At 45.0% G+C, this 18,586-nt stretch overlaps 1 protein-coding gene across 4 annotated transcripts in view; it reads right to left on the bottom strand.

Moving 5' to 3' along the window:
• The window catches only part of Gnb1l (G protein subunit beta 1 like), a 64,651-nt gene that overhangs the window by 27,465 nt on the left and 18,600 nt on the right, over positions 1–18,586 (bottom strand). For all 4 annotated transcript variants that reach the window (XM_060370038.1, XM_021645181.2, XM_060370039.1 and 1 more), the window contains 2 exons: positions 2,736–2,876; positions 2,252–2,377 (listed from right to left, as the gene is read on the bottom strand). In XM_060370038.1, coding sequence (XP_060226021.1) covers positions 2,252–2,377; positions 2,736–2,860 — 251 coding nt within the window. In that variant the 5' untranslated portion in view covers positions 2,861–2,876. The remainder of the gene's footprint in view (positions 1–2,251; positions 2,378–2,735; positions 2,877–18,586) is intronic.

Below are 18,586 nucleotides of genomic sequence, written 5' to 3'. Positions count from 1 at the left end.
GAATTTTCTAGGACCTATGCTGGCTTTACCGGGCCTATGTGTCCTTGGACACCCTCCCTTCTATATGACCTGCTTCTCAGGAACCCAGGAAGTGCTATGGAGATCACAGAGACCCTTGGGCCTCTGCCTCCCCAGTGCTGGGATAAAAGTCCTTGCATTTTAAAGGGCTCACTGCCAACAGCATCTTTTATTTCATTTGTCCTGTTAAGGGATGTCAAGGCCCAGCATGAGGGCTCTTTTCTAAACCACGTGGGGCTGCAATTGCTCAGAGATTTTTCAGAGTTTGGAATGTTTGCATCAACTTCACCAGTTAAACTTCCCTGTTTGGAAAATGGGAAATATGAAAAGCTCTAAAATCTGAAATGTTATAAATGCTGATACACAACACTCTAAAACTTTCAGGTTTTTATGCAGGGAGTGGTGGCACTTGCCTTTAATCCCAGCACTCAGGAGGCAGAGACAGGCCAATCTCTCTGAGTTCAGGTCCAGCCTGGTCTACAACATAAGGAATTCAGGTTGGTCAGAGATACATAGTGAGACCCTGTCTCAAAAATCAACAAAACCAACAAGAAACGAGCTTTCAGATTTTCAGACTGGGGAAATTCAAGTTCTTTGATGTGGGTCCAGCAGATACCAGCTACCTATGTAACCAAGGCCAGCCTCACTTGCGAAGGAGCCCCAGGGACCCATGTACTTCTAGCATCACAAGGTTGGCAGTTACTGCACTGGGCTCCCTCCCTAAACCCAGGGCCTCAGTTTCTAAATCTGGGGCATTCTGCAGAGCACTTGAGGAGCACTGAGATCATAGGAAATGAGGACCAGGGAACCACCCCCCAAAGCCCACATGCAGCTGCTAGCATTTCCTTCCTGTCTGTGACCTTGGATACTGATGTCAACAGGGCTGAATGTGGAGGGAAAGAACGGAAGGGATGATGGGACAACAGGTTTTACTTGTATCCCACATCAGCAGCACATTCCAGAGGAACTGTGAACCTAAAAGAGGCAACAGTGAGCTCTGGAGACAGGTAAGGATGTCTGTGTCTTAGCATAGGCTTCTCCTTGATTCAGGAGTCTGACCACATGGGGAAGGCCTGGCCAGTGTGACTCCATTACCAGGAAGACACCCCTAGGAGAGTGAAAATACATGCAAATCCTGTTGCAGAGATAATCTGCAATAGAAGAATACTGGTGCTATCTAAAATATCAAAAGGACTTCATGTATCAACTAGAAAAAAAAAATGCAGTCAGTCCAATAGAAAAATGGGCAGAAATCAGTGGTATGCCAAACTCACAGTAATCCTCCTGTCTGACTTCCTGAGCACTGGGACCAAAGGTGTGCATTAAATACCTGGTAGTCTTTTGTTTGTTTGTTTGTTTGTTTTCCTAACTTAGGGGAAACTGATAAAGCCGTTCTGCTCTTTTTCAAGACACACAGAGGGACAGTACAGCAGTCCTGGGCTCTGCCACGACTCCACAGTGGGCGGTGCTACAGTGCTGTCCTTGACTGGGCAGTGGTTACTCAGGTGCCCTACTCAAGCGCTGCATACCCCTGTGCTGGCCTGTAAATATGTGCTTTCATAATGACAGAGTAAAGAAATGCTGGCTAGTGCAGCTCTTGTGGCCCAGGTGCAACTAGAGCTGGGGGTTCTCCAGCCCTGCTGAAGAGGAAAGCACACAGCCCCTTCCAGGGCCTCTTGGGAGAAACCCAGACCCAAACACAGCTGAGGCCAGGCAGCCTTGGTGGGCTGTGGTCTCAGCACAGTGCAAATGCACCTGGGCATTCCATACCCGCAGCCCCCGCCCTGGCTGGGAGATAGGGTGCTTATGTAAGTGCCCACCCCAGGCTACCATTCAGGCCTTTCAAGTCAGTTGGCTTGGCCCTGCTTTGTTCATCCCTGTCCCTTTAGCACATGGCGCTGTGACCCCTGACCACTTCTAAGCCACAACCCCAAGCCTTTCTATCAGCTGCCTGCTGGGCTGGTACCAGCTACCTCAGATGGCACCCAGACCTGCCTCATAGCACCAAAGGGCCCTAGGGAAGAAGATAATTCCATCTGACAGGGGCCAGAGCTGTCTGCTTCCCAAAGGCTGGAGATGGCCCTACACTCTCCACGAGCTACAGCCAAGCTGGCCAGATGGCCCCGCCCCTTCGGTTCATTGCCATTCTGCTCTGGCTAAAAGGACAAACAGAGGCCTGTCAGACTTCCCAGCATAAATCCCCTGGGACCTCCCTTGTGCCGCTGTAACCCACCTGAGGAGCTGGTGTCCCTCGGACAGTGTCTTCAACCAGGTTACACCCTGTCCACTGTGGCCATTTAGGGTGGCAACCATTCTTCTTGTCTGCAGGCTCCAGATGTGCACCAGGCCACCCTGAGACCTGTTGGAGAGAAGTCAGGCATAGGCAGGGCCAGGGGCTGCAGTCAGTAGGCATCCTGAACTCTCTCCAGGCCAACAGCACACACAACCAGTGAATGAAGACCTGAGCTGGAAAAGACTTGACCTGAACCAAAGGTCAGACAGGCCTCCCTTCCAGCAGAGGTGGTCAGAAGGGTCCAGGGGTGGGGGCAGTGGTGTGGGACAGAGAGACATGACTCTGCTCCTACCAGGAGTTCCAGTCAGGTTCTGAAAGTGAGGCAAGCACAGTCCCCCACCAGCACCTTAGACAGCACCCATGCCCCCATGCAGCCTAGAGCTGAACAATGCCCTGGGCTTGGGGCAGGACAGCAGTTACTCACCCCGAGAAAAGAAGCGGGCTTTCTGGAGCTTGGGATGGTAGGCAGAAATGCAGCGTGTTCACAGCTGACTGTGTGCCTCGGAGGACAAATCTGGGACTAGGCGGTGGTGGGAGTTGGGCTGCCATGTGGGTAAATGCAGTCCTGGGGGTACAAGGGAGGACATGAGTGACAGAGAGCTCTATAACCCTTCAGAAGGCAGCTGGAGAGAACATTTAGAAAGCTGTTGGCTCAGCCCCTAACTTTTGTCCCTTCTGGAAAAACAATACTGTTAAAGGATACTGCTTTAGCAAAAACCCTAAGCCAGTTTAATATCATCCCCATATCCACTATTTGCATCTTTCCGAATGATTAGGGCCTCAGTCTTTACTGTCCATCAGGTAACATATGCTTACCCTGTTCTACCTTCAGCCGGAGTCACCATACCTGATATCTCCTCTCACCTATTTTCCATGCACATCCTCTACCTGCCAATAACTATAAACTCCTACTTGTCACACTTTGCAGAGTTAGGCCTAATCTCTTTCTCTCATAAGAACCTTGTCCCTATGATGGTCCATGAGTCAGGTACTCAGACTGTCCCCTCCCACAGTGACCCTGCACATTCACAACACTCGTCCTGACATGTACTGGACTGAGTCCTTCCCCAGCAGGCTTCACTCTTGTGCCTCCCTTGGACGCCCTACCCTCTGGAGTCCCTGTTCTTCCCTCCCTAAGTACAGTAATGACATGCCTGGATGATGAATTCCACTCCTGCCCCATGGCCAGTGTGAGGAGTCTGGGCTGTGCTGCCCTTGCCTTGCATTCAGTTCCAGCACCTACTCCACAGACATGGGCTTGTAAATGAGAGCTGCATGGAGTCCTGAGAGGGCTACAAACAGCCTTACTGATCCTGGCCTGAAGCACCAAAAGTTCTAATTATAACCACTCTGCATAGAATACTCTTTGCTTTTGAAGAACTGAAGCAGGACTCTGGGTGAGTTGCCCCACATTCCTCAAGGCATGTGCCACCAAGGGGCAGAGCAGCCAATAAGGGTACATGAGGAAAAGGGCAGGACCAAGTCATCTGGCCATACCCACAGAGAGGCTGTCCCAGCAAAGAGACCACACCTCAAACCACAGGGCTTGTATTTAAGACCTTGCAAAGGAGAAGTTTCCAGTGCCCTAGAACACACATTCAATCTTGTCTGCAGTCCACCCTCTCATACCACCCCAGCCCCACAGTTGGCTGTTCTTCACAAGCAGGAGTGGCCCCAAAACCACATCTGGATGAAGGTACAGGGGAAGAAGTCAGAGAGACGGCAGGGGGAGGCAGCTCACCCAACCTGGGGGGGGGCAGTTGCAGCCATCAAAAGAACATGGCAAGGAAAGAATGGGGTAAAAGAGCTAGATAGGATTCTTCCAGAGGGGAGACTTAAGGCTGGTGTGGAATGTGGGAAGAGGGACTACAGGCTGAGGCCACATACAACTGTGAGCAGTGTAGAGGCCAGAGGCAAAGGCTTCTGTAATGAGGGGTCTCCCCAGAGCAATCCCATCAGGGACGCCTTCCACCAGCGTGCCACAGTGCCATTCCTCCACACTATCCTTTCTTCTTTGTTATGAGGTATGGGCTCTGAGCCACACCCCAGTGACATTCAGCAGCCAGATCCAGGCTCACCAGAGAGCACCAGGGCCTATGGAGGGTAGACTAGGAGGATGGGGGAGGGATCAGGGCTGTGCCAGGCCAGTTTGGTCTGTACCCATGCCAACTGATGCCATGAAATCAGTCATAGACATGAATACTGACCTGATGCAGGTCCCACCAGGCCAAGCCCTTCCTAACTAACTCCACCCTTGGACCCTGCCTCCCTCAAGGGCTTTCAGAGAAAACATGGTCTCAGGAGTGGATGTACAAACTGCCAAATCCCTTCTTTTCTGTTTTTTTTTCTTTCAGGGTGAGGAGAGGCAGGGAAGGAGCTTCACCGTCTTCTAAACTTAGAAACTCATCATTTGGTAAAGGCTGACTAACTCTCTGCAAGTGTGAGGGTGACTTCTGCTAGAGAGAAACATGACCTCACACTGTTCACAGAAACATGCCGCAGATCACAAACGCTGGAAGAACTGCCCCAACCGGCCCAGAGATTCAGAAGGCAACTGTTGGTCTCCCAAAGCCCAGCTGTGTTCTCACCAGACACAGGTCCACAGGCCCGATCTCCACCACTCGCAGGAAAGTTCCAAGGCCAGGATAGGGAATCCTGCCACACGGGTCCAGGCCATGAAGTCTGACAGGCTACCTCTGTAGGCACATGGGTGCAATCCAGATACCACACATACTGCAGCCACGCATGTATACACAAACACATAAATGCTCACACTTATACATGCATACATAACCCCCCCATACACAGATGTACCCCCTTCTGATGCATTCCACATACGAGGGCATATACAGACCCTCAGGCATACACTAAAACACATGTGTTCACTTGTGTTCACATGCACACTCATGAACATATGTGCATAAGAGTCTTCACACACATAACCCTGGGCAGTGCCAGCTGAAGCTCAGCCCACACTTGCCACCTGCCTGCGGCATGGTGGGAGTTTCCAGAACCTTACAGCAGAAGGCTCATTGTGAGGTGATGAAATCAAGGTCTCCTCTATTGTCTCCCCAGAAATGCAGGGAACAAACCCGTCACGTCACGCTGTTACAACAGCTGAAAAGCTCAGGCCAAAATGATGCATCAACAATTAAGGGCTCCATCATTTCAGGCAATTAAAATAAATGCTTTATTTGAAAACTAATTAATTCTACCTACATATTTTTCCTATGACAATATCCTATGATTACTTGATTTATGACATCTAATTATTCTTTATTAATCTAATTGAGAATAATTGTATTATCCTATCTCTCCTGGCCCCTGGCCACTGGCCTCCCGGGGTGGAGGCCGCAGCCCTTGTGCGTGGCCCATGCACAGTGCTGCTGTGTGGCTCTACCCCTTCTCTCTTACTCCATGAGTGGGAGGACAAAAAATCAGAAAAAAAAAAAAAAAAAAAAAAAAACCCAGAGCACACTTTGGTTCTGCCTGTTCTTCAAGATGTCAAAGTGAGACAGATTATTTTAAAAATTTACAGGAGAGACAACCTGGCAATTTGGAAAATGGGTGACCTTTCCTCTGAATGTTACAAATGCCCTGAAAGTGCCGAATGCCCTTGGCCCACACACGGTGGAAAATGACAGCGTACCCCTGGGCAAATCACAGCAGCCTTTGAATAGAGGCCTCAGAGTTATCCTTACTGAGAAGTCCCCTCTCTGTGACTCTACTGGACTGATGGTTTTATGTCAACTTTACATAAGCTAGAATCATCCAGGAAGAGAGAACCTCAGTTGAGAAAATGCCTCCTTCAGATTGGCCTGTAGGAAAATATGTGGGGGGCATTTTCTTGATTAATGACTGATGCAGGAAGACTCAGTCCGGTGGCTGTGGTACCAGACCTGTGCAGGTGGTCCTGGGTTGCATAATAAAGCAAGCTGAGTAAGCCATGGGGTTATGATAAGCCAGGAAACAGTGTCCCTCTATGGTCTCTTGAGTTCCTGCCTCCAAGTTCCTGCCTTGCTTGAGTTCCTGCCCTGAATCCCCTCTATGACTATCTGAGCTCAGGACAAGTAAGCCAAATGAACTCTTTTCTCCCCTGGTTGCTTTGGTCATGATGTTTTATCACAGCAATGGGAAACAAACTGGGATGGGATATATCCCAAATCAGATCTAAAAAAGATCCAAGCTAGCAAAAGGTCACTGGGAAATAGGTTGCCCTGTGGTTACTAGTCACAAAAGGAAAGTGTGCCTTTACAATGGAGACATCTAGCTGTCATCACTTTTCCCAAATGATAGAAGCTGGCGCCGCCAACGATAAATAACAGACATTGCTTATCTCCTGATGATATGCGATAAGATATCATGGCACCATCTGCATGAACCCATGCTGACAATGTTTAAACATGAACCTGGCCATGAGGAAACAGACATATCCATTCATAGAACACAGCACAAGACAATTAGTATAGGCTTGTGAATATGGCCAAGGTCAAGAGAAACTACAGAAGCAAAAGGACTTTTCTATATTAAAGTAGAATGAAGAGCTATCAAAGGCATCTGGGCAGCTCTCTGAGGCAGAGGCCGGAAGATCTCTGAGTTTGAGCCTGGTCTACAAAGTGAGTTCTAGAAGAGTGAGGGTTACACAGAGAAGCCCTGTCTCACTCCCTACCCCAAGAGAGACTGAGAGAAAGGGTGGAGGGTGGGGTGGAGAGAAACTTTAGATACCGGATATTAAATTACAAACTGGATCAAAACAGAGAAGGCTAGGCTAGGCATGATGGCGGACTCCTTTAATCCCATCATGTAGGAGACAAAAGCATGTGGATCTCTGTCAGTGTGAGGTCAGCCTGGTCTACATAGAGCTCCAGGCTAGATAGATGGGGTTCTAGAGATATCTTCTCTCAAAAAGGATGGGGTGGGGAAAGAGGTGGGGAGAAAAAAAAAAGAAGGCTAGGATCAGCAGGATGGGTCAGTGGATAAAGGTACTCTCTCCATACAAGCCTGGAAACCTGAGTTGAGACCCAGAACCCACACAGTGGAAAGAGAGAACTCCAGACTTATTCTCCAACCCCTACATAGACTTATTCTCCAATCCCTACATGCATGCTACGACAACTCCCCCCCCATATCATTCATATACACACAAATAAAGAAACAAATAAATAATATCAAAAGGAGAGCCATGACTGATATTTGGGGACATCTGATTTTGGAGGTACTGGAGAAAATCTGGGTATGTACAACAGTTCATATGGATTTATTATTATTATTGTGGTATATTTGTTTTAGATTAAAAACTTTTTTTTTTTTTAAGCTGGGCAGTGGTGGCACACACCCTTAATCCCAGCACCTGGAAGGCAAAGGCAGGTAGATCGATGATTTTGAAGCCAGCCTGGTCTATAGAGCAAGTTCCAGGACAGCCAGGGCTACATTGAGAAACCCTGTCTTAAAAAAACAAAACAATATTTTTATGTTTGTGGATATTTTGTCTGCATATATGTCTATGTACCAAATGCATGTCTGGCACCTGCAGAGGTCAGAGAGGGCATTCAAGTCCTGGAACTTGAGTTATGAATGATTGTGAGACACCATGTAGGTACTGGGGACTGAACCTGGATCTTCGGCAAGAATAAGCAATTTTAACCACTAAGCCATTTTTCCATGTCTTAGTCGTTTTTTGTTTTTGTACTTGCTGCTGGGTTTTTCGTTTGTTTTGTTGTTGGTGGTGGTTTTTCAAGATAGGATTTTTCTGTGGCCTAGACTTGTAGGCCCAGCTGACCTTGAACTCAGAGATCCACCAGCCTCTGTCTCCCTAAGTGCCACCACACCTGACCTGTTTTGTTTTGTAATTTGGTAACAAACTAACAGGGAACATTAAAACTGATCAATAGAAACGCAACATAAAATCAGGAAAAAACCTGAAATAAACCATTAGAAAAGCAGAGACATTCAGGACATAAAGTCCTAGAAATAAGTGAGAGAAGAGATCAGAGAAAAAAAAAATACTTATACACAATGACTGAAAATTTGGGAAAGACAAGCATTTAGTGAGAACACAGAAAACTCAAGCCATTGACAAATGGATCATGATTAAACTCATGTTAGGAACACAGCAATGGCAGTCAGGGACAGCTAACTGATGTGGTCTCTCTACCGAGAGTGTATGTTTTAAACCAAGTCCCCCGGTAGTGCTGAACCCTTTCTGTGGAGGTACCCACTTATAATAACCCACACTCGCTGTTCAGGGAGCTCTCCCCTTAGGCGGGAATGCCAGTCTCCAGGTCTCCTGTAAACGGCAGGAGAGAATCTGGTTCCTGAGCGGGTCTCTGGATCCCTGTCTGGTGATGGGCTCCTTCCTACGGTACACACACACGCCATGATCTCGCCCCCCTACACACACACACCCTGCTCTTCACCAGAGCCCACCACTGGGGCTGCCCACTCCCCAAACTGTTGGCAAAGCAGCCCTGTTGTTCTAGGTTAGCCTCCTTCAGGTGCTTCTTCACTGGAGTAACAGAAACAGAGAACAAATACCCTTGTTAAGCTAGACCTTACTGCACGTCTACTCACAAACCTTTACACCTGAGAAAAATTTACACAAAATGGATTTCCTGACAGTAAGTCATAAACTTATTCTAAAACAATTCTTGGGTACACACAAAACACATTTATTAAAGATGAATGCAAGACTGCATGCTAATGAACGTGTTTTATATAAAAATTAAATCTTGCTAGAACATCTGATATTGCAGGGTATATGGAAGCTTCAATGTTTTCAATGTTTTATCACTGTCGATTCTGAGGACATAGCTTTGCATTAATATGGAACAAATTAAAAAAAATAGAACAAATTGGTAGAAGTATGTTTAGGGTTATTTTAAAAATTGTTGGAAATTCTCTCCCAATACCAAGCTAAATTTTATTAAACAAATTTTATAAGACTCAAATCAACAACTCAAACAAAAATTTTAAAAATTAAGCAAATACAATCCAAAATATAATAAACTAATTTGATACTTTCCTGACCAGTAATAATGGTGGGAAAATATTAAATTTTTTTCTTTTCTCTAGCCACCTCTAGGAAGGCTGAGGGGAAATGACCTGGGTGGATCTAAAAGTTTCTCCTTGTCCCTTCAGTGAGCATGAATGGCCTTATTATTTTATATGTATGGATGCTTTGCCTATACATCTGTGTACCACGTGTGTACCTGGAGTCCACAGAGACTGGAGGTCAGATTCCCTGGAACTAGAGTTATAGATGGTGGAGCTGCCATTTGGGAACCAAACCCAGGTCTCCTTGAAGGGCAGCCAATGTTCTTAATCACTGAGCCATCTCTCCAGCCCCTACTAATTATCTTTAAAACCATACGGCCAGGGCTGGGGGGGCTGTTCTTCCAAAGGTCCTGAGTTCAGTTCCCAGCAACCACATGGTGGCTCACGACCACCAATAATGAGATCTGGTGCCCTCTTCTGGTGTGCAGATGTACTTGCAGACGGAACATTGTATACATAATAAATAAATAAAATCTTAAAAAACAAAAACCATATAGCCACTTGTAGTGGCACACACCTTTAATCCCAGCACTCAAGATGTAGAAGTGGGGCTGATTTCATGAGTTCAAAGCCAGCAAAGACTACATAGTGAGTATAGAACAGCCAGGTAGTGAGTATAGAACAGCCAGTATGTAGAGAGACCCTGTCTCAAAAAAACAAAACAAAACAAAACGACACTAGGGCTGAAGCTAGGTTCAGCAATTTGGAGCACTGGCTGCTTTTGCAGAGGCTCCAGGGTTCAGTTTCTAGCACAGACACACAGGCTCACAAGCAGCTGTAACTCTAATTCAAGGGGATCTGATACCCTCTACTGTCTTCTGTGGGCACTGCATGCGTGTGGTGTGTAGACTATTTCAGGCAAAAGACCTCAACAGACGAAGTAAAATTTAAAAATCTTTAATCTTAAGAAGAAAACAAAAGTATGACATCGTCAGGCTGGGAGGACGGCTCATGGGGTAAGAGCTCTTGTAGCAGAAGTATGCAGACCTGAATTCAAGTTTCCAGCAAAGCTGGGTACAGCCACTGCACGCCTACACCCCAGTACAGTGGAAAGCAGATAAAATCCCTGGGCAGGCTGGCGGACAGCTTAGTTCCGAATTTGATAGAGATTATGATTTGATAGGGAATAAGGTTGAGCAGGCTACAACGGGATACCCAGAATCAACCTGGCTCCCATCTGCACAGGAGCGATGAGGTTGTAAGGCTTTATTTGCAATGAGAAAGACGACTGACCCTGAGTTTATAAAATCCAAAAACACCAGGTGACACTCAGGCACCGTCCACCAGAATCTCTAGGGAACGTCTGAGAGCTAGAAACAGCTACTGGAAGAGTCACAGATGCTACAGCAAACGCCACACCCAGGTCAGGAGCAGCATTACCGGGACCCAGAGAAAGATCTCTGTCCCCCCTTCACCAGATGCTCAGCACTGGCACCTGCCAGAGCAGAAGCCTGGCAGCCTGACCACCCTGAAACCTGACAAGCCTGAGCACTGCACGACTGGAGAAGAAGCGTCAAATCAGATCCACGCAGTGTCCAAAGTCTAAGGAGAAGGCTACACGGGGGCTGGGATCCTGAAGGAGCATGCTAGGTGAGACTAGAATCGGAGACTCTGCTGCAGCACATCATCCAGACTGGGACAGCGTCATTAACCCAGCCATCTGTGGGAGGACTGGGAGGAGAGTGCCCAGCAGACTGCCCACCGCAGAGCAGTGGTCGGTAGGAAGGAATGGAGAGAGTAAGTACAGAATCCAGTATCAGACAAGTGAGTTTTTATACCCCACATCTATTCCTTGTTTATATGATATTAAAAGTCAAGTTAGCAGCCAATGTGGCCCTGTTCTTCTTCCCTATTTTGACTTCATTTCCTCAGCTTTCTCCTTCCTTTTTTTTCTGTGTCTCGCAAAGAACACCATGGGACTGGTCTGCAGGGTCTCTGTGGCTCAGCTCCCTGACACGCTGCAGCTTTGTTCCCTGAGAGAACCTTTATCTCTTTATTCTCAGTCCAGAACATCGTCAGCTTCCCTACAGTTCCTCCTACTTACAACCCCCTACATCCCTCAGTCAAGTTCCCATCATGAGCATTCCTTCCTTCCTTCCTTCCTTCCTTCCTTCCTTCCTTCCTTCCTTCCTTCCTTCTTTCCTTCCTTCTGAACAAGGATAGGGTCTCTCTACATGGCCCTGGCTGTTCTGGACCCGCCTCTGCCTCTGAAGTAATGGGTTTAAAGACATATGCCACCACACCTGGCTTTTCTTTTCTGCTCCACTCATACACACATGGTAACTAATACATTAGTACATACACACAGTACTTTGATGTATGTACTTTGCTCCCTGAAGTGGTTAATGAATATTTTATAGAGGGTCTATGTTGACTCTTCCCCCCACCCCCCGGTTTTGGTTTTTTGAGACAGGGTTTCTCTGTATAGCCTTGGTTATCCTAGAACTCTCTGTAGACCAGGCTGGCCTGGAACTCAAGAGTTCCACCTGCCTCTGCCTCCTGAGTGCTGGGTTTAAATGCCACCGTACCGAACTGTTTTCATTAAGGTTCTACTCCTGGATAATGACTGTTGTTGCATGTAGTGTTCTTCTCTTGGGGAGGACTGGGGATAGAGCCAGGTGCTCAAAACACCAGTAATAACAAATGGCACCTTAACCCTACTCTAATCTAGTCCTAGTGAATACTACAAACACTTTACTGAGAGAAGAAAGGTGACTTTTACTTTTAAAAAATCAGTAGTCTAAGTCCAGATTTGCAACTCCCAAAGCAAAAGCACATAAAACATGAAAAGGCAACAGAGCATGTCTTATTCAAAAATTACTAATCCCATAGTAATGGTTCTCAATGAGAATGACTTAGACAAAATTCCAGACAAAGAACAATTATAAATATCTTCAAAGAAATCAAAGCACATAGATGAAATTCTGAGTGTAACAGCACTTGAAAATAGAATTCAACAAAAAGAATACTTGAGAAAATTCTCCTTGGGGGACTAGAAAGATGGTTCAGTCAGTCAGAGGACTTGCTGCCTTTGCAGCGCCTCGCCACATAGTGTCTCACAGCTGTCTGTAACTCTACTTTCAGGGGGTCCAGCTCTCTTGTCTGGCCTCAGTAGGCATGAGGCATGCATGTGGTGCTTGTATGTAAATGCAAGCAAACACTCATACACTAACATAAAAATAAGACCTGAAAGAAAGAGAGAGAGGGAGAAGGAGAGGGAGGGGAAGAGGGAGTTGGAGATGAAGAGGGGAGGGAGGAGAGGGAGGGAAAAGGAATGGGAGCCTCTGCAGACATTGGTTCTCAACAGGTTTGCAGCTTGCTCGGTAGATCTGATGCAAACTTCTTTCCACAGTTCCCAGCATTCAATCAGTCAACTCTGAGCCCATGAGCTTCCTCAGAGTGTGGTTTACAGAACAATCAAATTGAAAAATAGAAAACAAAAACCTCCGTAGTCAAATAAAAGCCTCACCAGCATCAGGACATGAAGACAAGGAAGAGGAACTGCAACATTCAGGGCAAGGACATTGAGATGTATGAGTGTAACAAGGTGGCTCTTTGCGACACTGTTAAGAGACAAAGCCTATGAATTATAAGCAGAGAAGAAAAAGACCACCACACTAAAAGCATAAAGAAAATATTTTCAATACAATCACACCAAATAGGGCCAAAAAAAGAAATTCCTCGTGTCATGTTATAGTCACAACAGTAAATACACAGAACAAAGAAGGTGCATCAAAGCTACAGGAGAGAAGGGCCAAGTCTTCAGGGCTACAGCTGACTTTTCCACAAAAATTTAAAACAAAGGACTTATAATGATGTAATTCAAATTCTACAAGACCACAGCTGCCAAACCAGACTACCATATCTAGTAAAACTATCTGTCTGTCACAATGGAAAAAATTAAAATAAAAGGTTTTTGTTGTTTATTTGTTTTACTGTGTACCTCTGGCTGGGCCTGTGACTTGCTATTGAGTTCAGGCTGGCCTTGAACTCAGATACACCTGCCTCTTGACTCCCCAGTACTGGGTCTAAAGATATGCACCACCATGACCCTTTAAGAAAGAAAAACTTTCCATGACAAAAGCAGTCTAAAGCATTCATGATCATTAAGCCAGCTCTAAAGAGGATACTGTAAGGAACTCTTCAGACTGAAGAGAATGATGAACAGACCCAAGAGTCTACAGAATAAAAATAAATGATGTTAGAACAATGATCAAGCAAATAAAAGATTTGGAAAACTTCGAATAGCACAAAACCAGACAAAAGAACAGGAATTAAACACTCCTTTCAATAATAACTGAATATTAATGGTCTCGATTTCCAAAAGACACAGACTAACAAACTGGATTTAAAAACAGGATCCATCTATTTGCTGTCTCCAAGAAACATACCTCACCTTGAGTGACACAAACTACCTTAGGGTAAAAGGTGGGAAAAGAGCGAAGCTAGGAAACAAGCAGTGGTGCTAGTTTATTTTCTCTTTTGCTTTTTACATTTTACATTAAAATAATCTTTTACAAAAAAAAAAAATCTTTTACAATTTATTTTAGTCATATATTTTCCCAACCGCAACTCCTCTAAGATTTTCCCCAATTAATTTTCTTTCTCTCTCTCTCCTTTTTTTTTTATTTTTTTTTTAAAGACAGAATTTCTGTGCATTCCTGGCTGTCTTTGAACTCACTCTGTAGACCAGGCTGGCCTTGAACTCAGATGTGCCTCCCTCTGCCTCCCAAGTGCTGGGATTAAAGTGGAAAGCAACCACTACCCAGCACAATTTAATATTCTTTTTCTTACAAAAACAAAAAGCCCAAAGTGCAAACAAATAAAATTCAAAAGAAACTACACACAAACAAGACACATGGAGTCTGCTTTGTGCTGGCCAACCATTCCAAGGGATTTGACGCTTCTTCTGGCCTCTGAAGGCACCACATGGTACGCAGACATACAAGGAGGCAAAACACCCATTCACATTATAAACATAATAATGAGCAAATAAATAAATAAATAAACAAAGGTAGGAAAGGAAGAGAAGACCAAAACCTAAAGGAGGAAAGAGTTAAAAAAAAAAAAAAAACAGATCTAAATAAGGCCAATTATATATTATTATAATAAACATATTATTAATTATCATAATAAACATACACACTCTTCACATTTTTTTTTCTTTCTGAGAGAGGCTCTTGTTATGACACTCAGGCTGGCCTCCAATTCATAATCCTCCTGCCTCAGTCTCCTGAGTGTTTAACATGTTAACTTTAAAACCCAAACTCTTCCCAGACAAAGGCTCAGTTAGGAGTCAGTGACCTGGCTCAGTGGTAAAGGTGCAGCCACCAAAACAGACTGTCTTAGTTTGCTACCACATGATAGAAGAAGCTAAGCAACCCCACAAAGTTGCCCTCTGACATCCATACATGCATTTGTGGCATGTGCACACACACAAAATAACTAATAAAAAAACACTAAAAATTCTATTGCAAGTACATGGAAGGCTGAGCTAGCTTATCCATCCATATGACAAGGCCCATATGCCTAGATCTATCCAACAGCGTAAGTGCATGTGGACATAGTCCTTATCCTGGCTCATACAATAAACCTTAACAAATTTCAGACAGTCAAAATTATAAAAAGGCTCTTCTTTGGACACTGAACGAAACTTGAAATCAGCAACAGAAAGGCAAATCTCTAAATACTTGAAAATTAAACACTCTTACGGTTGGAGGGGGGATATCTTGAGAGAAATGAGAAAATATTCAAAACTGAATAAAAATGAAAATGCAACATATGAATATTTGTAGTTGCAGTTAAAACGGTGCTTAGAGGGAGCATTTTGCAGACTAGGGTACGGCTCAGTGGTAGAGCACCTGTCTCATGAGCAAGACCCTGGGTTCGACCCCAACACCACACTCACACAGCTTCTCACAGACATTTGCCAGTATCAGTGGGTACAGCATGACATTTCAACACATGCCCACACAATGCTACGATCAGACCAAGGTAATCCGAACATCCACCAGCTCAGTCATTGTTTCTTTGCACTGGACAGCATTCTAGCTATTCTGAAACAGACCTTTGTCAACTAGTTATCCTGCTGTGCTGGATACTCAGCTGCATGACAATTCACCAGGTGCCACCCCTTCAACATTCACTCTCTTCCTGGGCTATGAGTGTCCAATCAGTTCCCAGCACTCACACAGTGGCTCACAAGCATCTGGAACTCCAATTTCAGGGGATCCGATGCCCCAGGAAATGTTCTGGCCTCCTACTACACAGGCAAACATGAAGGCAAAACATCCATATACATGAAATATATTTTTTTTAAAAATCAACAAAAACTTTATAGAGCTCACATGCATTAAAGGCTTGGTCTTCGGGGCGCTGCTACTCGATGGTATTAAAACTTTTAGGGGGTGGGACCTCGTGGAGACCCTTAGGTGTGTGCCCTTAAGCAGGACTACAGGACTCCAGACTTCCTTTCTCTTCTGCTTCCTGGCCATGAGGTTGGCAGTGTGCTTTGTTGCATAGTCTCCATCCCTGCCATAAGGCACCCCTAAAGCCCCCAGCAATGGTGCCTGCCCTAGGACTAGCACCTCTAGACTCGTGAGCTAATACATCTTTCCTAAACCAATTTTTAGATTTTTGCTGTGTTTAAGCAGAACTGACTAATACGTGATAGGAGACACAGTATTTGGTTTTATTCTCTGTACAGGGATGTCCACTTTTCCCAATCCCCTTTACTGAAAAGACTGTTATTTCTCCAGTGCACTCTTGGTGCTTCCAGTAAAAACCGGCTGGCTAGGGGCTTCCATAGAGCTCAGTTGGTGGGGCCTGCTGCACAAGCCTGAGGACCTGAGGCCTGAGACAAGCTCCAGAGACCATGTAAAACAGCCAGACATGGTAGTGGCACACTTTCAATCCCGATGTTAGGCAAGCAGAGACAGGCAGATCCGTAGGACTCACTGGCCAGCCGTCCTTACTCAGCGAGTTCCAGGGCAGTGAGAGACCCATCTCAGAAAACAAGGTAGGGGCTAGAGAGATGGCTCAGTGGTAAAGAGTGCTCACTGCGCCTTCCCTGGGGTGGCTCAAAAAGACCTGTGACTCTAGCACAAAGGATCCAGTGTTCACCTGCTGACCTCTGTGGATGTGCACACCCACACATACACAGATAAAGTAAAACAGAACAACAAAACAAAACAAAACCTCTTAGCTGGTTTGACTTGACAACATTTGCATACGCGCATTCACGTGTAACTAATTCTGTGGTTTGTTGTGAATTCTGGTCCCACATGAGTTTGGAAGAATCCCTTCCTTTGACTCTATGGAAGATTTGAGATTCTTCTTACTGGTTTGCTTAGGTTTCCTATTCCTGTTTCACTTTTGTAAAGTGCTCTGCTTCTAGAAATTTATCCCTTTTCTGATTTGTTAGCATATGGCTATTCATGTTACTTTTGTGGTATTAATTAGTTATAATGTCTCTTTTTTTTTTCCTCACTGATTTCATCTTTCTGGTTTGTTTGGTTTTTTTTTTTTCATAGTGCTAATTATGTTTCCCTGTAAAACCAACCTTTGTTTCAGTGATACTTTGCATCATGTTTTTCTCAGTTCATTGATATCTACCAGATCTATAGTCTACTATAATGTGGGGCTTGTTAGTTCTTTCTGTATTGTTGTGAGACTGGACCTTACTACTGGCTGGCTAGAACTTGCTTTGTAGACCAGGCTGACCTTGAAACCAGAGATCCACCTGCTTCTGCCTCCCAGCCGGCTCGTTAGTTCTTTTAAGATATATTGATTGGTTGATTATGTGTGTGTGTGCCACAGTTCAGTACAGGGAGCAGAGGACAGCATTTGTTTGCATCTTTTGTCTTGTTCAGACAAGCTGTCTCTTGTTCCTGTTGCTTCGATGAATACCCCAGACCTGCAGGCCTACAATCTTCTAAGTGATTTTCCTGTCTCCACCTCCCATCTTACCAGAGGAATGCTGGTGTTACAAACACCACCACATCTGTGTTTATCGTTTGTTTGTTTTTGATTTTTTTGAGACAGGGTTTCTCGGTGTAGTCTTAGCTGTCCTGGACTTGCTTTACAGACTAGGCTGGCCTAGACTCACAGAGATCCACCTGCCTCTGCCTCCCTGGTGCTGGCTTTGTTACTGTGTTTTAACGTGGGTTCTGGGCTTTCAGTTAGATCATCAGTTGAGCCCCCACCCCTTGGTAGTTCCTACTTTCCTAGTTCCTGAGCCAGGCTGTTATGCAATGTTTATTTGAAACCTTTCTGCTTTGTGGATGTAGGCATTTGTGATGGCAAACATCTTAAAACTACTTTTGCTGTACCCCACATTTTTTTAGTATACTGGTTTTTTTTGTTTGTTTGTTTGTTTGTTTTGTTTTGTTTTGTTTTCTGAGAGAGGATTTCTCTGTGTGGTCCTGGAACTCACTCTGCAGACCAGGCTGGCCTCAAACTCATAGAAATCTACCTGCCTCTGCCTCCCAAGCACTGGGGTTAAAGATGTGCATCACCACTGCCTGACAGTGTACTCTATTTCCAGTTTTATATGTCTCAAGACATTTTCAATATTTCCCTTTTTATTTCCTCATTAATCCACTAGTTGTTCAGGGGCATTCTAATTTTCATTCACTTCTACAATTTTCACAGTTCAACTTTTGTCAGTTTCCAGTTTTGTGATCAGAAAAGAGATAGTTTTGATTTTTGAAAATTCATTGAGACTTGTTTTGTGGTCTACTACACAGTTTTCACTGGTGAGTTGCATGTGCCGAGGAGAGAATGCATCTGTGGCTGCTGTGGGAAATGTTCCATGTATACCATCTATCTGGCCTATACTGCAGTTTAACTCTGCTCTTTCACTATTTGCTCCTGGAAAATCTGTCCCCTGGGAAGCGGACATCCCAGCTCTTACTGTGCGAAATCCTATCTCTCCCTTTAGACACAGTAACATTTGTTTTATGTATTTGGGCAGTACTGTGTCAGATACACGCATTATTGATGGATGAACTGAACCTTTTTATCATTATATAATGATCTCCATTTTCTTACAGGCTTTTCTTCCTACTTGCATGAAGTATCTTTTCTTATTCCCTCACTTTCAACCTGTGACTTTACACAAGAAGCAAGTAGATAGACTACGTTTATAGAGGGTTCCTTTCCCCCCACAGACTTTTCCTGTGGATGGGAGGTACCATGTCAGTCTGGCATATGTCTAGCTTA

This window comes from Meriones unguiculatus, chromosome 17 (genome assembly GCF_030254825.1).
Source record: "Meriones unguiculatus strain TT.TT164.6M chromosome 17, Bangor_MerUng_6.1, whole genome shotgun sequence".
Classification (NCBI taxonomy): domain Eukaryota; kingdom Metazoa; phylum Chordata; class Mammalia; order Rodentia; family Muridae; genus Meriones; species Meriones unguiculatus.
This window is presented reverse-complemented; position numbering and strand designations above follow the sequence as displayed.